At 40.3% G+C, this 20,569-nt stretch overlaps 3 protein-coding genes across 14 annotated transcripts in view; 2 read left to right on the top strand and 1 right to left on the bottom strand.

Annotated features, from left to right (window-relative positions):
• Nucleotides 1-765, top strand: part of SSB (small RNA binding exonuclease protection factor La) — a 29,612-nt gene extending 28,847 nt beyond the window's left edge. For all 5 annotated transcript variants that reach the window (XM_064660937.1, XM_064660940.1, XM_064660939.1 and 2 more), the window contains one exon: nucleotides 310-765. In XM_064660937.1, coding sequence (XP_064517007.1) covers nucleotides 310-404 — 95 coding nt within the window. In that variant the 3' untranslated portion in view covers nucleotides 405-765. The remainder of the gene's footprint in view (nucleotides 1-309) is intronic.
• METTL5 (methyltransferase 5, N6-adenosine) lies at nucleotides 426-6,412 on the bottom strand. Of its 3 annotated transcripts, none has more exons than XM_064660948.1 (8): nucleotides 6,297-6,412; nucleotides 4,236-4,357; nucleotides 3,495-3,609; nucleotides 2,889-3,070; nucleotides 2,436-2,518; nucleotides 2,268-2,319; nucleotides 1,535-1,584; nucleotides 426-535 (listed from the first exon to the last, which is right to left on the bottom strand). In XM_064660948.1, exons 2-8 carry the CDS (start codon nucleotides 4,342-4,344, stop codon nucleotides 482-484), a joined length of 645 nt encoding a protein of 214 aa, XP_064517018.1. In that variant the 5' UTR covers nucleotides 4,345-4,357; nucleotides 6,297-6,412; the 3' UTR covers nucleotides 426-481. The 3 variants fall into 3 exon arrangements, with proteins under 3 accessions (XP_064517018.1, XP_064517017.1, XP_064517015.1); XM_064660947.1 differs by lacking the exon at nucleotides 6,297-6,412 and adding an exon at nucleotides 4,809-4,830; XM_064660945.1 differs by lacking the exon at nucleotides 6,297-6,412 and adding an exon at nucleotides 4,694-4,802.
• The window catches only part of UBR3 (ubiquitin protein ligase E3 component n-recognin 3), a 102,417-nt gene continuing 87,202 nt past the window's right edge, over nucleotides 5,355-20,569 (top strand). For 5 of the 6 annotated variants that reach the window (XM_064660898.1, XM_064660897.1, XM_064660896.1 and 2 more), the window contains exons 1-3: nucleotides 5,355-6,448; nucleotides 19,507-19,646; nucleotides 20,025-20,183. In XM_064660898.1, the coding sequence (XP_064516968.1) occupies nucleotides 5,370-6,448; nucleotides 19,507-19,646; nucleotides 20,025-20,183 (1,378 nt within the window). In that variant the 5' untranslated portion in view covers nucleotides 5,355-5,369. Of the gene's footprint in view, nucleotides 6,449-6,676; nucleotides 6,868-19,506; nucleotides 19,647-20,024; nucleotides 20,184-20,569 lie in introns of those variants that run through there. The other variant, XM_064660899.1, reaches the window with a different exon arrangement.

Raw genomic sequence — 20,569 nt, 5'->3', positions numbered from 1 at the left:
AGTATTTAGCTTGGAGAAGATCAAGAGCTAAGCTTCTGTTCATTGTATATGGCACCTGTTTAACTAAAATCCAGTGAAACCTCCTGGTAGATTGTATTCCTTTATTTTCTTACCTGCCTTCCTGCTAGGGAGTTATACTGCGATTTTAGAACATCTAAAAGCTTTAAGTCACAGTAATAAGTAAACCCTCTAATGTAGAAGTGGCTGTAGATAACTAGGACTCATCCTTGAACTTACATGGTAGGGTTTTTTTCAGATTTCAGGTAATGCTTTCCTTTACCCTAAATGACCACATATTCAATCTTGCAGAACCAGCAAGTCCCAAGAAGAGACCACTAGAGGAAACGGAAAAAGAAGAACCTGCACCAAAACAACTGAAAACAGAAAATGGAGGTGGCAATTAGTAATACTAAAATAAATAAAAATTTTAAAAAATTAGCGGTTTTATTGTTCCATTTTCAATAGGTTTTAAAGACATGCCTCAGTTCAGGAGTTTCTTGGCAGAAAATCTAATGAAATCCACTTCAACGTCAACCTACAAGTAGAGAAAAGCTTCATTTTGTTGGGTTACAGCTTTCTTTTGTTTAAGAAGCATGCTTACTCCTAACATACAGTCCTGGAAAACTTTTATATTTATAGTTTTGTTTATACTGTCAGATCCTCTCGATTTTTCTGGCATTTCATTCAAATGTAAAAGGTTTTGGACTTTGTAATCTTGTGCTTATGTTGAACAGCAGCTGGCAATAAATTCAGAACTTAAAACTGCTTACTACTAAAGTCTGGTTAATGTAGTATAACACTGTAACTCTCAAGTAGCAAAGATAAAGGACAGACTTCACTATTTTAAGTTCAAGTCACCAAGAGCATAGGTACAGTTGAATAAAGCTTCTAGTCTTTACTACTCAGCATATCTAACAGTCTTCAAATATTGCTCAGTCTCCTCTCTACTTCCTCTATTGTAATGGAGGGGATACACATCTTCCAGGCCAGCATTCAGTACCCAGGAACGTGCCTCTGGGTTAAGGCTTAACCTTCCATACTTGAGTGTCCTGACTAGATTTTTAATTGTTGGATGAAGTCCACTTCTTCCTTCTGCTCCCCCCAGGATGGCTGAGCCATTTCACTGGCTGTAGCTATTTGCAATACTGGCTCTAGAGAGCACAGAACACTGAAACAATGCTACAGCTGTAACAGTTCTGGCCTTCAGCATTTAGTTCAGTCTAATTACTGCTTGCAGATAGGATCAAGCAAATGGCTATTAGGAGTGAATCAAGGAGGCTACCCTTAGCTTATCACCTCTAGTTGCAGTGTTGGCTTTAATCTTTGTGTATAGCTTTGACTGGCATTGTAATGATTCTTTTCATTGTTCAGCTACAAAATGTAATAACAGTAATGGAACCTGATGCTCTCAGAGTGAAGTCTCAACTGCTGTGAGCATTCCTCATCCAGTACATATGGCCCTAAAACTTGAATTTTCATAAGAAGAATTTATTTACCGCAGCATTTGCTCAGTTATGTTAGGTTTTATACTTACTGATTTCTTCTTATGGAACTTGTATGATGCTGGTAGGTCAAATCTAAGTTCTGTGAACAGTACAAAGAATACTTGTTAGACTAGTATGATTATTGGTCACTTAAACCTTACATCCATATACTTCTGTTTCCAATGCCCACCTCTGTTGTGGCCTGTTGTGATCAGTTTGGATATCTGGACTAGACGATGACTGAACATTTAAGCTGTCCAGGTCAGGCAGCTAAAGTGCATGGCTGAAATGCAGTTGTGTAGTTGTACTTCTGCAACTTCATGTCTTAAGTTCCATGACTGCATAAAGCCTCCAGCTAGTGGTATTTAAGAATAAGGAAGATATTTACACAACTGCCAAAAATATTTAGGTGACTAAGGACAGGATGCTTTTTTGTGTGAGAACTGACCTGTGCTTTGCTTTTGTTTTTTGGCAACTGTCTCCTTTTGAAGCAGGAAGGGAGGTAACCTATCCCGAAGACAAAATCTAGTCCAGGAAGAAGCCTATTTCTGCAGAGTATGTATTCCTCAAAGCTTTATTAAGTGCCTGCTTGTATTCTACCCAGGTAGCAAGATATGAAAAAACAAAAAGTCTGCTTAAAAAAATAAAAGACCTGTGTCATTTCAGTGTTAAATCACAAGTAAATTTACCTCAGGCTGTTATGACTGGCTAGTAGTGTTATAGGTATTACCCCCAAACAAAAGGTTGGGGTGTTTTTTTCCACTAACAACAAACTAATATTACCTGCTATGACTTCCATCTTCACTTCCCATTCATCTGCTTTCTTTTGAATGTGCTGTAATATTAAATAGATATAGGTAAATTTGAAGCTACAGACATCATCATTAAATGCCAGCTATCTTGTTGTCTTCTTGTCTGTTAATGCTTGCCGTACTAAAGTGAAGGACTTACCTGCCGTGTTGAAGTTTTGTGAAGGGAATATACAGCTGTTTTTGCCATTTGCAGAGCAGTTTTCAGAAAAATCATATCAATTCCTAAAAGAATGATGGAATTATTAGCGCTATTAAATGGAAGCTTAAATATTTGCTTCATTTTTTTCTGGAATAATATCTATTTGAGAAACAGCACTGAATACATAAGGGTACAGAAAGAATTTCTAAATCTTTCCCAATTGCTTTTGATAAAAATGCTAGGGATATGAAATAGCTATATTGTTTATTTCAAATCCAGTGACTGTTAGCTACAATGTTGAAGTTGTTAATCTGTACTTAGGAAGCTGATTCCTGATCAACAAAATGCTAGGTAACTAGAATAGCTAGCTAACAAAGGGAGATGTTTCATTAAAAGCATTTCCCTTGATATTTTGTTTGTAATAATTTCTAACTGATTCTCAGAATTACCAACCTTTATTATGCTTGGTACCAAACGGAGGGTTCATAATAACTGTGTCAAAAGCATCTGACATGCTACCAGATAAAGAACAGATGTCACACTGAACCATGTTGACGTTCGTGAGCTCAAAGTCCTCAATATTGCTATTAAATATTTCCAGTGCATCTGCATCTATGTCAAATCCCACACAGAATCTATTAAAAAAAAAGTGTCACATATTAGTCTCCTACAAACTAAAGCTTTGAAAGGGATTCTTGTACACAACTTGTTTTATCTAGGAAATGTAACAAGCATACATTATAAATTCAGTACTGATAAAAATTCAAATAGTTCTGTTGCCATTTCTCAAATATAACTCTAATTTTGTTAAGGAAGTTTCATGGGTTTATTTAGTGCTTCAAGGGAAAGCAAATATTAAATATTCAGAATTCATGACAACTGTCCACCACTTTCACAGTAGGAATGGTTATTGACACTCAGAACTTATTTAATAGCCTGATTATGCACCAGCTTATATACTTAAAATGAGTGTAGTTCAGCATTGCTATGTTTTAATCTTACTTTCTACTGTTCTATGCCAGAAAAAAACATAACCAGAACATAGCATTAAATACTTACCCTGCTCCTAACATTGCACTTCCAATGCTGAGCATGCCACAACCACATCCTAAATCTGCAATTGTTTTGTTTTCAATATCATCAAAAGTATTGTGAATTGTATAAAGCATACATGCTGGGGAAAAAATCCAAACAACAAAGATCAATAATATCAAATATACACCTGTTTAATCAAGGAAAGCTACACCTGCCTTCAGAAAACACTTAACTAAAGGTTTCTTGTAATGCAAAATTAAGCTGATATTCTCACTGCCTGTAATTCTCTTTTTCATTTATATGTGAAGAGTCAAAAACATTCTGATGAGTTGTAGAACTCTGGGTCTTTGCTGGAGAGATTACACATAGAGCTTTGAGTACTGTTTGTGGAAAAAGTATGCCTCTATATTTGTTTGAGGAAAAACAATAGAAGGATGTAAAATATTGAAAAAAATCACAATTAAGGTATGAAGGAGTGTCTCTATATACACTTTTATTGGTTTTATGTGTCATGAAATAAGTCCAAGTCAGCTTTCGCAGTTACAGATTAAGATGCTTCTATCACATTATCTTTTAAATCAGTTTATTTGATTTTGGGCTTGTACACCAATATATTTCTAAATAATTACGTTCCTGTTGGATACAATTTCTTAACTACTTTTAATGTAAGGTCTTCAAAGGAGATAATGCAGTAGAAAAAACCTTTTTAATTACAAGCGCTGATGAACTAGCAAAAGAGACAATAGTGTTGTGGGTCACCTCTACCTGCGATATGAGGTCTTGTTGGATACTGTTCAAGGAGTAGTTTTGGACTGTCAAAAGTATCGACTTCTTGAAGACAGCTTTCCAGTTCTTTCAGCTTTAATTTCTTCATGTTTATGGTTTAGCTAGTGGAAATAGCGTATAATCAGTTACAATAATATAAATAAACTACATATTATCTTAAATTATTTTATACTTAATATCCCTCAGTATTCCGCAGCATCTCCCGGCTGTTTCCATGAAGCTGTTCCCGGGATGCAGCTGGCGGCGCACCGATGACGGGGAACGAGCGCCGGACCGCGGCAGCCCCGCTACCCACCGGCCCCCGAGGTTCCGCATCTACCGCCAGCGCCCGCCTGCCACCCAGCCCTAAGCAAGGCAGGGACTGAGCCCCAGCGACCGCCACCAACCAGCCGGTTCGCCCGCCCCACAGGTCCCTGCCCGCGGCCGCCCCCTCTCACCGCAGGCCCGCACACGGCCCCGCCGCCCGCTCAGCGCAGCCCCGCCGGGCCGGGCCGGGCCGCGCAACTTCCGCCGCACCGCCCCCGGCCCGCCCCTTCCCAGGCTGACGGGCACCTGGAGGGATGGAACGCAGCGGAACTTCTCCCTCTGTTTAATTAACAGTGTCGTGTATTGTAAACACGGGACGTTTTATTGCAACCTCACGTGTCACCGCTGCTCGGTGCCTGCCACAGCCCGGTCTGCCAGGTCTGTCCCCCGGCGGTCCCGCTGCTGAGCGCCCCAAGCAACGGGACTTCTGCCCGGCCGGTGGGAAGGGCGGTCGTTGAAAGAAGAGTAACAGATTTGCCTACTTTTCCCATTTTTTTTTTCCTTCCTGCGATCCTGCTGGGAGACACGCTGCACGCACCACACTCCCTGCCCTTAAGGAACCGCAACACGACACAGACCGCCGGCAGACGGGCAGCCATAGGGAGCAGCGGAGAGCAAGAAGAGAGGCAGCTGCCTTGGGGCCCGTTGCTGTCGGGTAGAAGGTTACTCTCCTTTAGGGACAGATTTTTCTTCTGAAGTTTTCCATTGCACAGTTGAAAATCTGTTTATCGAGATTTAAAACCGCCGATCGGTGTGTGAGGCACGGTAACTCGCGTTCTCTCCCGGTGGGAGTGCGCAGGCAGCCGCATGGGATACGGGGGCGCAGGTCTGCGGACACCCCGGGGTGCGGGGCTGCTGCCGGAGCCCGGCGCTGCTCTGCGCTCCCAGTGGGGCCGCCTGATGGCAGCGAGCGCGGAACGGCCGGCCCGAAGCCTCAGAGGTGCCTCCTGCAGCTCCCGCAGCGCCCCGGCCCGCAAAGCTGCCACCGCCTCAGCCCGGCGGGACCCTGCGGCCCGGACACGGCGGCGGCAGCGCGGGGTCTCACGGCACCCGCTCCGCGGGAGGCACGGCTCGGTAACAAACGGGCTCCGCTGCCGTCGGGGCGACCGGCCGGGCCAGCTGCGCCCTCCGCGCTCTCCGGGGCTGCCGAGACCCCCGTCCGGACACGAAGTTCGGGGCCGGCCGGTAGCTACACACCGCGCGTGGGCGGCGCGGGGCGCGCACCTGCGCGCTGGGAGGGCGGCGGGAGGGCAGGGGCGGGGGAAGAGAAGGGTGGTGTCAGGGGAGGGGAGAGGCGGTGTCGGGAGGAGGGCGCGGGCGGCAGGCAGGGCGCCGGTGCCGCGGCTATCGCGAGAGGGCGGCGCCGCGGGGCGGGGAGCGGAGCGAGGGCGGCGGGGGGAGCGCGGAGCCGGAGCCGTAACGGCCCCTCGGTGTCCCGTCATGGCGGGGGCCGGCGCCGGCAGCCGGGACAAGCGGGCGACGGCGGCGCGGCTGAAGGCGGCGCTGGGCGGCGAGGGCGGCGCGGCGGCGGCGGCGGAGCTGCGGGCGCTGCTGGAGCGGGTGCTGGCCCCGGCGGCGGGCCCGGGCGGCGGCGAGGCGGCGGGCGAGGCGCTGGAGTGGTGCCGCTGCCTGCTGTCGGGCGGGGAGCCCTGGGACAGCTTCGTGCAAGCCGTGCGGGCCTACGACCCGGCCACGCTGTGCGGCCTGGTGTGGACCGCCAACTTCGTGGCCTACCGGTGCCGGACGTGCGGCATCTCGCCCTGCATGAGCCTGTGCGCCGAGTGCTTCCACCAGGGCGAGCACGCCGGGCACGACTACAACATGTTCCGGAGCCAGGCGGGGGGCGCCTGCGACTGCGGCGACAGCAACGTCATGCGGGAGGCCGGGTGAGCGCAGGGCGGCCGCGGCGGGGCGGGCGGGCACCTGCCGGCGGGGGCGGCCCCGCGCTCGGTGGAGCCGTGCCCGGAGCCGCCCTGCGGGAGGGCGGTAAGGGAAGGGGGGCACCTGCTGCCTCCTGGGCCGCCTCTCGCCCTCCCTGGCTGCGGGTCGGACCACGGCGGGCCGAGCGGGGGGTCCGCCCCGCCTTCCCTCCCGCCGGCCGCGGTTCGGCGAGGTGGCCTTGTTGATGTATGTGCGCCTTTTTTAGGACGCTCACGCGAATCTCGTTGCCCTTGCACCGAGCGTCTGCCTCCAGGAAAGTTGATAAGGCGGAGTGCATGGGAGGCAGTACCTGTCAGCTTCCAGCTAGCAGCCTTGGCCTAGCACGGCCAGCCGTGGAGTGTGTCAAAATACTTTGGGACATCATGTGAGCAGATAAGCCAAAGTGAACAGATTGAGTAACAGGGAGCCATTTTTGTCTGATTTCCCAGTCTACAGTTCATCTTACCACCTTAGCTTTAAATCGAGAAATTTGGTAATGCTTGGTTGAGTACAACAAAGGCAGGATTTCGTGGAAGTCAGAGGTCTTTCTTTTTGTGTAAGCATGCAGACCTACTGGAGACAAGACTGAAGTGCCTGGTTAGAAGAAGAGGAATGTGGTACTTCATTAAACCCTCCTTTGTTCGCTTTGTACTCAATGGTAAAAGGAAAGATCAGTCAACCAGTTACTGGGTGAAGGTGATACCTAGCCAGTTAACTTCAAATTTCACAACTGAGTGTCTTTTTGGAGCTCCCTGTGTTCCTGTTCATTCACCAGAGAGCTAAACACTTTACTAAATGACACTTTAGAGTGCTTGACTGAGGCCTCTCTTCTAACTAGCTTTCTAGAATAGTCTCTGTCTTGACTGTTTTAGCTGGAGTGAGATGGCATGCTCTTGAATCCTGAGTTGTAGCACACCTAGCAGAAAGCTTTAGGAACATACAGAAATATTAAAACATTTTCCTTGTTTATTTTCTTGTTCAAATTTACAGTGTATAATTCTGTGTCACTCAATCAGCACCTTAAGATTCCTTCTATTTTTGCATTTCTGCTTAGAGATTTCATTAATTCTTTTTTTCTGTTCTTTGAATGTTGTTGTCTTGGCTCCAGTTCTTTGTATCTGTAGTCACCATTCTCCTGCTCTAGGCCTTGAGGTGGCTTCGTTCTTTGTTTTTTCCCCTTTTTTTCCTCAGACTGTCTGCCGTCATAATTTATTCATTCTTCCTTGTTGATGGAGTCTTTTCTTACTGATAGACTTCCTCCAGTGGAACAATTTTTTTCCTTCTTTTGTTTTCATTAATCTTTGGTGGTTTTGAGTGGCTACTGCTGAAATTATTCTTTCTTCGTGGGTTCTTTTTCAACTTCTGGTGATTCTGTTTTCCTCAGTATCACTGAAGTAACAGTTCCCCTTGATCTTGAGAAGTAGGAAAAAAATTTAATGTCACTTCTTCCACTGTTCATTGTGGAATAGACTTAGGGCTCCTCTTAGTGGCAGGATTTTAATAGAGCACAGACAAATTGAACTACTTTAGGGTGAATATTAAAAATATCTTCTGATACTGCTTTCATCCTGGAGTTTATAGCTTTCAGAGTTGACTTTTCTTATTTTAAACAGTTTTCTTCTTGAAGAAAGATGGTTTAATAAAGAAGAAATAAAAAATGCTTAAATTTGCAGTGTAAACAGATGCAAACCCTGAGGGAGTACGGATATTCTCCTTGTTTCTATTTACCCTACTTATTACCTTTGATGGTAGAATTTGAGAGTAAATTGTCTTGTGTGTGAAGTAGCTCTCTTCAGGAGTTTTGATCATTAAAAATAAAGAATTACATGGTATTTGTTCAGAAACAACAGTTGGCATTGAACAGTAGATTTTCCAGTTCTCATGGACATATAAGGAGGACAATACAGGACAGCATATGGAGTGTCTGCATTTAACATAAGGTCGCTTCTGCTTATGATGATAAGAATTGATGTTATTGCAGTTAAGTGAACTAGAAGCTTTGTTTGCTGTGCAAGACAAAGTAAATTAAGCTTAAACCAATGTAAAAACATTGTATGCAAACACACTCAGAGTTTTACCTATTGACTTGAATTACTTTAATGCAGCATGTTTAGATAAGGTGATTTAACTTTGTGTATACAAATCAACTGCACAATTACGAAGGTAATGCTTTGCCTGTTAAAGCTGGGAGGCCTTCATGGTAGACTCAGGAAACTGGAGTGTGTCTAGCCCGATATAACCTTGGCCACTACAGCCTAGGCTTCTATTAATAGCAAGGGAATCAAATGTGGAGCCTACTTATGAACTTTATCTACCATCTGTCTGCTCAGATAAAATTTTGTGTAGATACTGTATACGAATATTATAGTAACATATTTTGTTTCTCTTGGTTCTTGTTATCTGGTTTCCATGTTCAGAGTTTATTTATTTGGTGCATCTCAAAAACCACTTCTGAAGAAGTCTTAGTTAACTGCTCTGCTACAAAGGAAATCTCTCCAGTTTAGAATCTGGAGTATCATCTCATTTCCTTTAGGGTGGCTAATGTAAATCGAGAGATGGTTTGGTCTGGAGTAGGAGGATGTGTGTTTTAATCTTGTACTACTAATTAAATATATAATTTGCTTTTTAGAGATAACTGAGCGTTAGTTTTTTGTTTCTGATAATTTTATAAAAAGAGGCTGGAATATAGCATAATAGATGGATGTTGATTTGCTTTAGGTACCTTGTGTAATACTCACTTGACTTAGAAAAATCAGATTGTCACAGTTTTGAACCTTTTGATTTTCATGCAAATTTCAGTGTTTTTGATGATTGAGTTAATTGCAGTTGATCTGATCTACTAGAATGTAAAGTAGACATTAGAAAATATCCAAGTTTGTAAATGTGACTACTTCTTAAAGTATTAAAAACTCTAGCTGAGGCAAGGTTGAATAGATTTTAAGATCTATCGATGTGTCAGTAGGTGAAAATAGTTCGTAGTTGTCTGCCATATGGTATCTAGCTATTTGCAAATGAAATTTAGCAGCTCCTTCAGAGATAATTAATAATGTTCTGAAGAAGGCAAAATCTTCAGTTCTAAAGCATTCATAGTGGACATATGTTCATAGTTCAAGTGAGTTCATATGTTGGAGAAAGAAAACTCCATGCGGTTGGACAGGGGAAAATTCAGACTGGAGTGGTTTTGATTGGTAGATGGTCTTGTGTTATAATGAAACGTGACAGTTTATGAAATGAGCTTGAAGAAAGCACTATTCCATATGGTTATAATAAGAGTGTAACTAGTCAATAATCTGTCATTGATGAGTACCATCCTATTTCTATGGCTGTCTTGTTCTGATTCCCCTTTAAGTCTGGAGACAATAACTTGATATACTAGAGCCTCTACACTTGGGCTATTGCATTCCCCCGTGTCCTGTTTCAGAGTATGCCTCGCTGTGTGTTGACTTATTTGTTAAATTAATCATGTGGGAAGCAGATGTTTTAGTGCTGCATTACAGTGCAACAAGAATAATATCTCCATCAAGGGTTGCATATCCTGAAGGCCAAAAAGCCAGGTTAAGAATTTCATTAACCAGGCTTTTGCATTGATGTTTGCTGTGTATTTCATGGTAGCTATGGCAACCATTGGCTCCATTGACACAGAGTGTTGCCTTCTCTTATGACTTATATCAAAGGCACTAAGCATTATCAATTTCCACTTGCAACAGTGGGCTGTTTCTTTATCAAGTGAAAAGTCCTATAGTTATGAGAAAGGTAATTGTTGTAGATGGATGGTGTATGCCCTGTGTTCAAAAGCACCCTCATGTACCCAGCTGTGAACTTTCTGCAGTCCTGTCTCTAATGATCCCTACTTATCTTTCAGTTTAGCTCTGTGTCTTAAGGGTGTGAATCAGTGCAGGTTTCATGGAGATCTGTTGGAGCTACACACTAGATCAGACTTCTCTCTCTCATATTTGTTTTCTTCATTATGTCTCCCTTGAGGACTGATGTATCTGTTGGGTCTACTGCAATCCCTTATGAAAAAGCTGGACAATTCTCTTTACCTCCTCTTGCTGCCAAAAATGAGAAGTATATTCTTAGTTTCTAGCCTGCTTGGTTTTTTTCTGCTTTAATTTATTTAGAATTGGCTCTGTTTTTTCAGTGCATTAAAATGTTTGCACCTAGCAAGTATTACTGAATAGTTTTAGTTAAATTTAAATTCTGAATTGTAGATACCTAAATTAATGATCCTTTGCCACTCTGTCCCCATATAATTCTTTCCCGTCTTCTGACTTGATTCCTTATCCGTTTTCAGAGTTACTTCATGGCCTTGGCCTTGCTGTGCTGACTGGGAGCTATGGGAGATTATATTCTATTTCTTTTACTTTCCGTTGCTAAGTAAGAGTAAAGGACCATTTTCATATTCTAGACTTGTGAAAACTTTAACAAATAGAGTGATGATAAATGCAAGCTTTTTGTTGAGAAAGCTATTATTACTAGTTACCTTTGGATGCATTCTGTGCATGTTCATCAGGAAAAGCCTCTCTTATCATCTCGAATTGTATCAGTGTGATCCACTTAAGATCAAAGAAGTTAGATCTGCTTGTGGCTGAGTTCAGGGACATACAGGTAATTTTACTGGCATGAAGTGGATTATGTGGTTATTTTATGGAGTGTCTTGCAACAGTGAATCACCTGTTTAGCATACATATAGCATGCTGCTGCTTCAGCTTGTCCCTTCCAGTGTGACTCTATCAAATCGTGGTGTTTAGCAATAGACAGGAAGGTTTCAGTTCTCTGGGACCCAGGCTAGGTTTGGTATTGCAGCTGCCAAGAGGGAAGGGTGCTCTTTTGGAACTTTCTTCAAGAAGTTCCCGAAATAGTTGCTTTATCAACAGGCTGAGACCATACAAGTAGCCAAGGAGTTTAGCCTCTGAGCTTTATGAAACTACATAAAAATATCTGTGTTTGGGATTGTTGAGCTGGTACAAATGGCATTTTTTAGGATCTCTGTCAACTCCATGCAGTTTTTCAGCCTTTGAAGTCTTTTGGGCTACCAGGGAAGGACTGAGGAGAAGTCTGAGGTGTACTGGCTATTAGCTTGGCATGAGAGTCTGGATAAATCCATGGTCATGAAACTTCTGGTGGATGTGATCTTCAGAACAAAAACTCCTCAATGATGATCCATATGCAAAGTACAGGAATTTGTACTGAGATTAACACTGACCACAGCATTTCAAGTTACTAGGCATTTATAGATAATTGATTCCCTCTGTCCTCCCTTATGTCTCCCCCACACATAAAGGTCAATATTTTGTATTGCTGCTGAGGATGCCACAGTAAAATTCAGTAGTTTTTGTAGTGCTTCGTGTTAGATCATATCCTTGGAAAGCAAAAGAGATTTCAGATCAACATATAGATTAAGTCCATCATGTTATTCAGTCAGCTCACAAACCTGCCTGACTTGATTTCTTTTAAGAATGTCTCTTAATTAGGACTACATCAACCTCTAAATTAGTTGTTGTATTCCAGATGGTTAACAGCCAAGTGCTAATTTTGTATTACTGCCTGACTAAGATGATGTGTACTTTATACATGCTTCTGGAATAATGTGCAGTTGTTTGGAAGTCATCAATAAGATGCTCAAATGTATCAATATACAGAATTATAAATATTTAGAAGCCTGAAATATTGCTGTGTTAGTTACTGAACAAACTTGAAATAAATGGTGGTTTTACCCAAAGATTTTGCTGATAGGGCCAACCTGATTTGAAAAACGCAACAGTATGTGAAGGCTGAGCTCACAAGATATGACAACTGTGTATCTTGCCTTGCCCAAAAATGGCTTATTTATTGTGTGACTTGTCTATTGCTTTGTTATTTGCCTTGGTATATATTCAGTTTAAGAAGAGATAGTGTTTTAGAGGTCTCTGAAACAGTGTTGTTTAGATTTGGGCTAACCAGTGTTGATTTTCAGTTCCTTTGCTTTGATCCCACCAACTTCTAAAGCTCCTTTTGTGAACCTATCAGCCAAGTTTGCTATGTAAGGGTGGAGTTATTTGTCTGCTATGTATCTGACCTATATAGAGCTGTCAATGGATTTTTTGGCAATGGAACAAACATGATTTTGGATCTATGTTTAGGGAACACATTCCTAAAGAACTATTGTCTTTTAGATCTTTCTTAATGACAATGTAGGTTGATTCAGATTTTAGGCCATGCTTCCTTATCACTTGTAGAATATAAGGAATTTTATATTAAAAAAATCCTGGAATGGTATCTGACAACTGCAGGTGATTTTAAATAACAGTATTTTCGTGCCCTCCTCTGTAGACGGTTCTGGTAGTAAGCTTTGAAAACAATAGGATGACTTTTCTTTACATTGAATTAATAGCTATTACAGTAACAAGGACTAAATAATAAACTCAGTTGCCTTCATCAGGATGCACCTCTTTGTTTCTGCACAGTGCCTGCACTGATAATAGCTCTGGCTTGAAAAACACAGACATTTAACTTTCTAAGAAAACTGCAAATTACTTTTATATGCACCTTGTCTGTTTGAGGCCTGACCAAAGTGGTATCTTCAGCTTAAGTTGATATCTTTTACTAAAATTCACAGGTCTTACTCAAATCCTGAAGAAATTAAGGTTATTTTTATGTTTGTCTAGCACTGTACAGTCACTTAGAACTTTATCAGATGAAGTATTTGGGTCAAGATACTACATGCCATATGTTTGACCTGTTTAAATTTTCTTGGGAAAATTTTCTTGGCCAGAAAGTTTTTTTGTTAACTCTATTTTAAAAACTTGATTTTTGTTCTTTAAATAGAAGATGTACTGTCTACGTACTTCAAGGTAGATAATTGATGGGACTCTGAAAGCAACTGGTCAGGGAGACTGTATGTGAACTTATAATGGTTTGGGAAGATGGAGGGCCAAGCAAACATAACTCTAATGAAGGCTCTGGACAAAATATTCTATTTGCTGATCTACTTGTCTCTCAGACCTTCTTCTGAAGTCAGCTGGGAATTCTGCTTTGTGAATGCTATGTAAGACTAAGAACTCTGAAAAATCAGATCCTAAAAATATTTGTTAAGCATCCGGAATTAGAATGTAGATTGTATCTTAATTCTTCTATCTTTACGTCCATGTTTGGGGGTGTGTGTGTGTTGGAAGATGATACCTTTAGACTCCACTTCAAAAGAATTTTGAATGTAAATATTCTTCTTGTGTGCTTTTTTAAATGTTAACTTTTATAAAGATTACTTTTTAAAGTTGAGTTTTAGGAGTGTTCTTGTCAATGCCTTCTTCAATACAGTGAAATACTAAATTTAACCGGTCCTTTAAGTACTGGTTTTTTTCTCAACTGAAAAGGCTGCAGTTCCTGTTGAAGACTGTATTTTTACATGCAAATGGATAAATTAAGATAATTTAAAGAATCTTTATATTGCCATTAACAGGATAACTGAGGCCCTTTTAACTTCTAAGGGCTTCACTTTACAATCATTGTGATGTTTGAAAAACCTGTACCAAAGAGACTGGGTATTATATTTGTAAGTTAACTACCTGTGTGTCTGTTACTGTACAAATATATTTCAAATTGTGTTTAGATTGAGGCTTTTCGATCAGACTAGGTAAATGTAAGCTGTACTTAGATGCAATTATGGTGCAGTAATTATATTCCAGAGCATTCACCCTTTCTCTGAAGATAATATTTTTGCAGCAGAAGACTGTGTTCCTCTCTTGAATTGTTCTATTGTCTGTCAGAATGCTCAAAGTTAACAACTTGGTGGGTCCATTCAAACACAGGCTCAGCTTCAGCTCTCAGAAGTCCATTCCTTCTCATTCTCACTCTGTTTTTCCTTATGATTGAAACTGCCAAATCTCCTGTTTCTGATTGATTGTGGGTACCTGTATACTTACGAAACTGGCAGTTTTATCTACTGTACCAGATATTTACGTCTGAGAGCTAACAGAGAATAATAGAAATGCTATTCTGCTGAGCAGCTTTGCCTGCTTTTCCTTTGCACTGGAGTGCTTGCTTTGCTCAGTGTAGCCCTGAGCACCAAGGGAGCTTCTGGTGATTCACTGCCTCTCTTCCTGCTGTTCTGCAAGGATTGGAATACCTTCTAAGAGTCTAATCTGTGATTTCTACACTGGCTAACCAGCTTTGTCGTGAAGGATTAAAGCCTGGAAAGAGGTCCTTTAAAGGTGTTCTTGTTTGTTTTTTCTAGAGATGCCATTAATTCTTCTGCTGTGTTTCGTTGTCCTCCACCATTGACTCTAGTGTCTCTGCTTTGGAGATTTTCTCGTTGGAAGGATTAGTCTGACATCTTTTCAGTTGGCTTTGCTTCTTGTCAGAGTCCCTAATAGCAGAAATGCGAGTATTCGGCTTTGTCTATGAACTCCTCCATAGCTTGCAGCTTTCATATAGAGTGGAAGAGCTATCATTCCTTGGGCCTTGAAGTCAGTACCACATTGATTCACTTTTGGAAGCCTGTTTGACTGCTGAAAGGAATTTAACAAATGAAATTTAATTACTAGGGTGTGTGGGGGAAACATGCTAGACTTAATAGGAACAGTAGGTTCATTTCTCTGCATTTCTTCAGTTACCATTGTGTTTGCTGTTATTAGGGACAGTGGATTCACGTAAAGCATATAAAAGCCTTTTTTAATCAAGGTAATTTTCTAATCCTGTTTATTCAAGTTTTGTTTTGAATTAATTTCTGAATTAAGATTTGTTTCAATATGTGAACTGCAAAAGCACAAAAAAAAATTTAAAAACTCTACCATTATGTAAAGAATGAAAAAATCAGTTCATAAGAGCTCTGAGAGGCAATTGTAGCACTCAATATATTTTGCATCTTACATCTATATTGTAGATTCAGAGTATGTAAGAATAGTATTTGCTCATTAGTTTTACAGTGGGGATAGAATCCAGTCTTTTTTAAAAGTGTGTGTTAAATTCTTATTTGCAAAATTTCTTTCATTTGAGTACTTTGTGAAACATTATGTGATGACTGTCATGTGGTATACAGTATGCAATGTGTATTATATCTTAAGTAAAAGCTCAGTTTGAGTATGACTTATTGTTCCTGAATTGAAGAATCAAGTAGAGCTTTACCTCAAGTAGAGCTCCTGTCATTAGGTCCCAGATCCTTGTTCCTAAAAGCTTCTGTCAGGACTCAGGTACTCCTAGTGCCGTAACACTCTTTAAGATCTGTGAAAAAGGGATGCTTTCTTTTGACAGTCTTATAATCCAGTTTAAAACAAATGACTTTTAAACATGGGGAGGCAGGGGCCAAAATAGCAAGAGAAAAGTGAGGGTAAAAATAGTCCCTCTATGTGTGCACGAACTTGTGTCAAGTTTCTGGAGTGCAACTGAAACTTGAGACGCTGTGGGATGTAGTGGATGAAGGACTGATCAAATGTTCAAAAGCTGTAAAGGTGTGGTCTGGCTGGTACTGAAGGCATTTATCAGCTGTTGTGATAACTGGGAAGTTTAAAAACTCTCCTTTGAAGCTGAGGAGTTGGCTTCACAGTAAGCTTTGTATCCAGCTGATGCGCTGGTTGGCAAGGATGGCATTTTCCTTCTCTGCCGTGTTTGGGGTTTTGGCTTATTTTGTTCTGTGTTTTGCTCCCTTGACAGGTGAACAAGGAAAGGGGGTGATGCCACAGTGATCTGGGCATTTCAGTGTGATTTTCAAGGAGACAGGTCTTTGAGTGTTAGTGGATTTAAACTGGCCCAATGGATTTATTTATATATTTTTAAAGGTAAATAACTTCTGCTAGCTTAGCTTCTGAGCTGGTTTAACATAGGATCAGTCAAGTGCCAGTGCTGGAACAAATAAGAGGGATGATGACAGAATGGTGGCAGGACTGACCTAGTTCGACTAGGTTGTGCAACTGTAGCCTAAAGGGAAGGAGTTTTTTACCTGAAGACACTAATAAAATACATTTTAGAAATTTGCAGTAGAATTATTAAAGATGGAAGTAGTAGGAAAGAACATATATGAATCTGGAAAGTCTGACATGAAGGTTATTCAGAAAATATTAATGCTGCTTATGTTAATAATAAATTATATTCTACATTTTACAAATAAGATTAATGCAGCATAAGAAATTTCAGAATTATATTTGAAGTCATGTGGACAACGTTCTTTGTTAAAGCTCAGTTTTTATTTAATTGTAAGTTACTGTTTATTCTTTCCTTTTGCTAAAATTAGCCTTATCTTTTTGTGAAAAAGTGATTTCTAGGGTAGGACAATGCATAGAAAACCAAACCCAGAATATACTTTTGAATCTGAGAAGAGTATTTAACGCAAGAAACATGAACTACTAAAAGATTAAATAAAAGTGACAGGCTTGTTGGAAAAGAAGTATTTTACAATGTTGAAATCAAGTCAAAAAGCTTAGATCAAGGTGATCTGTCAGTTACCTAGTCAGTCTTCCTCTCCATTGTTGTTTTTATTTTTGAGCTTCTTCAGAGAAAATGTATTTCTTATCTCGATAATATCCACTTTTCATTACATTTCTACCTGCTCCAAGTGGTGGATTTCTGAGGCTTGATGGTACCAGGAGAGATTTGGGAAATGTTCCTTTTTGTTGCCTATTGAAATAGTCCTATTTTGATAGTCTCGAAGCGTTTTGAAATGTACATTTATGTCGATGTACAATTCTTTAACTGATGTTGTGATAAGGGAGTTCTTTTAGAAGTGTAAGGATTATGGAATAGCTTTGTCCAGTGATCATGTAACCCATCGAGAAGTTTGTCACAGGTCTCTTTTGACATGTATAAGAAGTCTCAACTTGTTTCTTCCTTCACACAGCTTGGCGTTCTGTCTCTTTTTTTTGGCTAAAACACCTGTTGTCCTTACTCTGAAGACTTTCCAGTCATTATCTGGCAGTTTGGTTAATAACACTCTGTAAAGGCAATAGAGCTTTTATTATTAATAGTACTTTATTACTGCAGCCTTTGAACCATAAAAACAGAATATGGTTCTTCCTGTAAAATGATATTTGTATCCCTAATTTAAGGTTTAGGGCCTGTTATCTAGAAATTGTTCCCTGTTTGGACCTGCTGTAGTTTGTGCATGTGACAGTGAAAGAACTTTTCCTTACAGTGAATTGAATTTGGGTTCTTTCTTGATTTTTACAGAATCTGTATTAATATAGCAATAATAGCACACTTTATAATTCGGTAGTGCTTTCTTGGGAATCTCAAGAGAGGACATTTCATAACTTTCAGGATATGTAACATTTGAGATAATTCATGGACTGATTCAGAACTGGCATGTTTACATCGACTTCATGGAGAGCAGAGCTGCTTGTTTTCTGTGGAAGGAAGCCTTGTGCTTAGCAGAAGCTGGGGTTCAGAATTACTTTATCTGTGTGTTTTGTTACAGTGGCTCCCTTAGCTTGCAGTTGTAACGAGTGAAAACATCTTTTGACAGAAAGATATGTGGGGGTTTGTGGGCAGTAAAAAATTTTAGAACACACTGCATAGTAATTCCTTCCTGTATGTCTTTAAGTTGTTATTTACTTTTGATCTCTGCTTATAAGGAGGGTGGTGAAAGAGAAACCAATAACTTTTAAGATACGAAGTACCATATCACAGCATAGATCAAGCCATGTTAACAATTTATAGCAGTTCAGGGTTCTGGATGTTGATGAGACAAAAATGAATGACCAAAGGGAAAAAGTAAATACTTTTTGTAACTTCTGTGAATGTAATTTGAAAAGTGGAAGACGAAAGTGAACACCATCCATTTGGGTATTAATTAACAGAAAGTTTTCAGTCATCACTGAGCTCTGTCAGGCCCTTTGCCCCCCCAGGATATATGAACTGCAAATCAACTGGCTAGTACTGTCCTTCTGTACCTTTTCTTAATAAAAGTGTAGTTTCTAATGTGAAAGAGCAAAGGAGAGGCTCTTAATCTTTAGTTTTGGGAATTTGCTAGCCATTCTTGTGAATTGCCATCTTAATTGCAGAACTTGTATCCTCGTTTTTTTCTGTCTTATTTGCTTACATCCTAAATTCATATCCTTGCTTTGTCGCTTTCTTCTATTTCGTTCTTCTCTTGAAGGTGATTCTTCAGTGGTCCTCAAAGAAGAAAGGCTTACGCTGTAGGAAGTAGCAGGCTGGAAATTATGGAAAATGTGGCATTGCAAATAAAGTGAAGACATTAATAGTTCTAGGAAACAGTTTTCATATTCAAACAAAACTGTATTCATTTCTGAATTTTTGTGTTGAAAAATTAGTGGTAAAATCTAGTGAATCTTTTCACTAAAGTTTAGTCTTGGATGATGTATTTTTACGCTCTTCTTTGTTAGTGTCTTTTTTGACATGGGTAAATAACTCTTTGATGCTGGTAAATGTCTTTTCTAAAAATAGGTTGAGAGCTGAGAAGTATTCAGTCTCTCTGGAGTTAGGCTCATGTTAAGTCAGTGGGAAATCATTCTGTCTGCTCTAATGGGGTTTGGCTCAATGTCATGTCATTGTGCATTAGCCAAACCTCAGCTACTACCATGCAGGAATTCTCCAGACAGTAAATATTTTCTTTATAAATGAACAATTTACACAGTTTTTGCAGGGTGTTTCCATCACCCTTCAAATCTTAGTTACCAACCCTGCAAAGTCTTATGCCTTTGGAAGTTGTTTTTATTAATGTCAAAAGACATTAAAAAAAGTCGTTATCTGAATTGAAGAATTGGTTCAGCCCCTAAGTATTACACAGAAAGGAGAGGAAATTTAATGTTGTTTTAACTGTTCAATGAAGATGCTTCTAACATATATAGGAAAAAACTGGAATGTTAGATATGTGAACTTTGAGAAGAGGAGAAAAAACTGGCACCTTTATAATTCACTGGCCTCAGAATCAAAATGGGTTTGAACATAGTAGCTGGAATTTCAGAATACCATTTCCACACCACCTCTAATGTAAAAGCATATAAGCTCTGAAAAATGGAAAAAGTAATGGTGTTCTTAGTATATGTTAAAACTGCTGAGCTGTGCTTGGCTAACATTTTTCTCATCTGTTTTATAGGTTTTGTAAAAGACACCGGATTAAATCAAATTCAAATGTTCCATGTGTCCCAAAAGACTTGTTGATGATGTCAGAATTAGTTCTTCCACAGTTCATCTTTAGTCTTATTCAGCACTTAAGAGAGGGATATAATGAGCCTGGTATGTTTTAAATTTGCATGTATCTAGCATATTTTACCATGCTGTTATCTGTTGCTTTGCAGTCTGTGAAGACACAGTACATAAATGGTTTATGTCATTGTATTTTATACTTCTCTTCCTAACAAAATTACTGCCTGGTTATGCAATTTGGTTTTATTGTCTTCTGGAGAGCTTAAATATGTGTTAAGGGTTACCTGTCATTGTGTTGAGATCTTCCAGAAAATGAAATCAGGTATAATTTGAAACTTGTGTGAATTCTAGAGCATTATGAACATATAAATTATTTCCATTTGTGGTGGTCGTAACTGTTCTGCATGTGAAGGTCTTGGCTAAATTACATTGCATCTACACCAAAAGTTCTTGTTATGTGGTTTTCAGCTCTTGATCTACCATCAGAGAAAGACCTTCATAAAATCCTCCAGGTTTTGGAGCCTCATGTTTCCTTTCTAGAAGACTTGACCAAAATGGGAGGAGCAATGAGATCGGTTCTTACCCAGGTTTTGACTAGCCAACAGTTCTACAAAGATCTTAGCTCTGGTATGTTTGTGTTATTTCTAATAATTAAATTTTCAAACTATGAAGAATTGAGGGTTTAAATTTTGTTTATCACTTCAATTTCTGCATGTTTTTATTGACTTCTCAAGACACAGAAAAACATATTGTTAAGGATATTTTGTTGTTGATACGAGGGTGGGCTTCAGGAGAGACTAAGAACATTTGTTATTAAGACCTGTAAGAGCAAACCTCTGATCTGTGTCCCAAATAACTGTATAAAGAAATATCCTTACAAAAAAGTTTTTATAAGAAATCCATTCTCTTCTAAGTGAAGTGAACACGATCTCTTAGTACCTCCAAATTAGGCGTACCAAGGTTATTCACAGTGGAATATGTCTAACTTATTTTGGGGTCTGCTCTCACAGAGG

Source organism: Pseudopipra pipra, chromosome 7 (genome assembly GCF_036250125.1).
Source record: "Pseudopipra pipra isolate bDixPip1 chromosome 7, bDixPip1.hap1, whole genome shotgun sequence".
Taxonomy (NCBI): Eukaryota; Metazoa; Chordata; class Aves; order Passeriformes; family Pipridae; genus Pseudopipra; species Pseudopipra pipra.
This window is presented reverse-complemented; position numbering and strand designations above follow the sequence as displayed.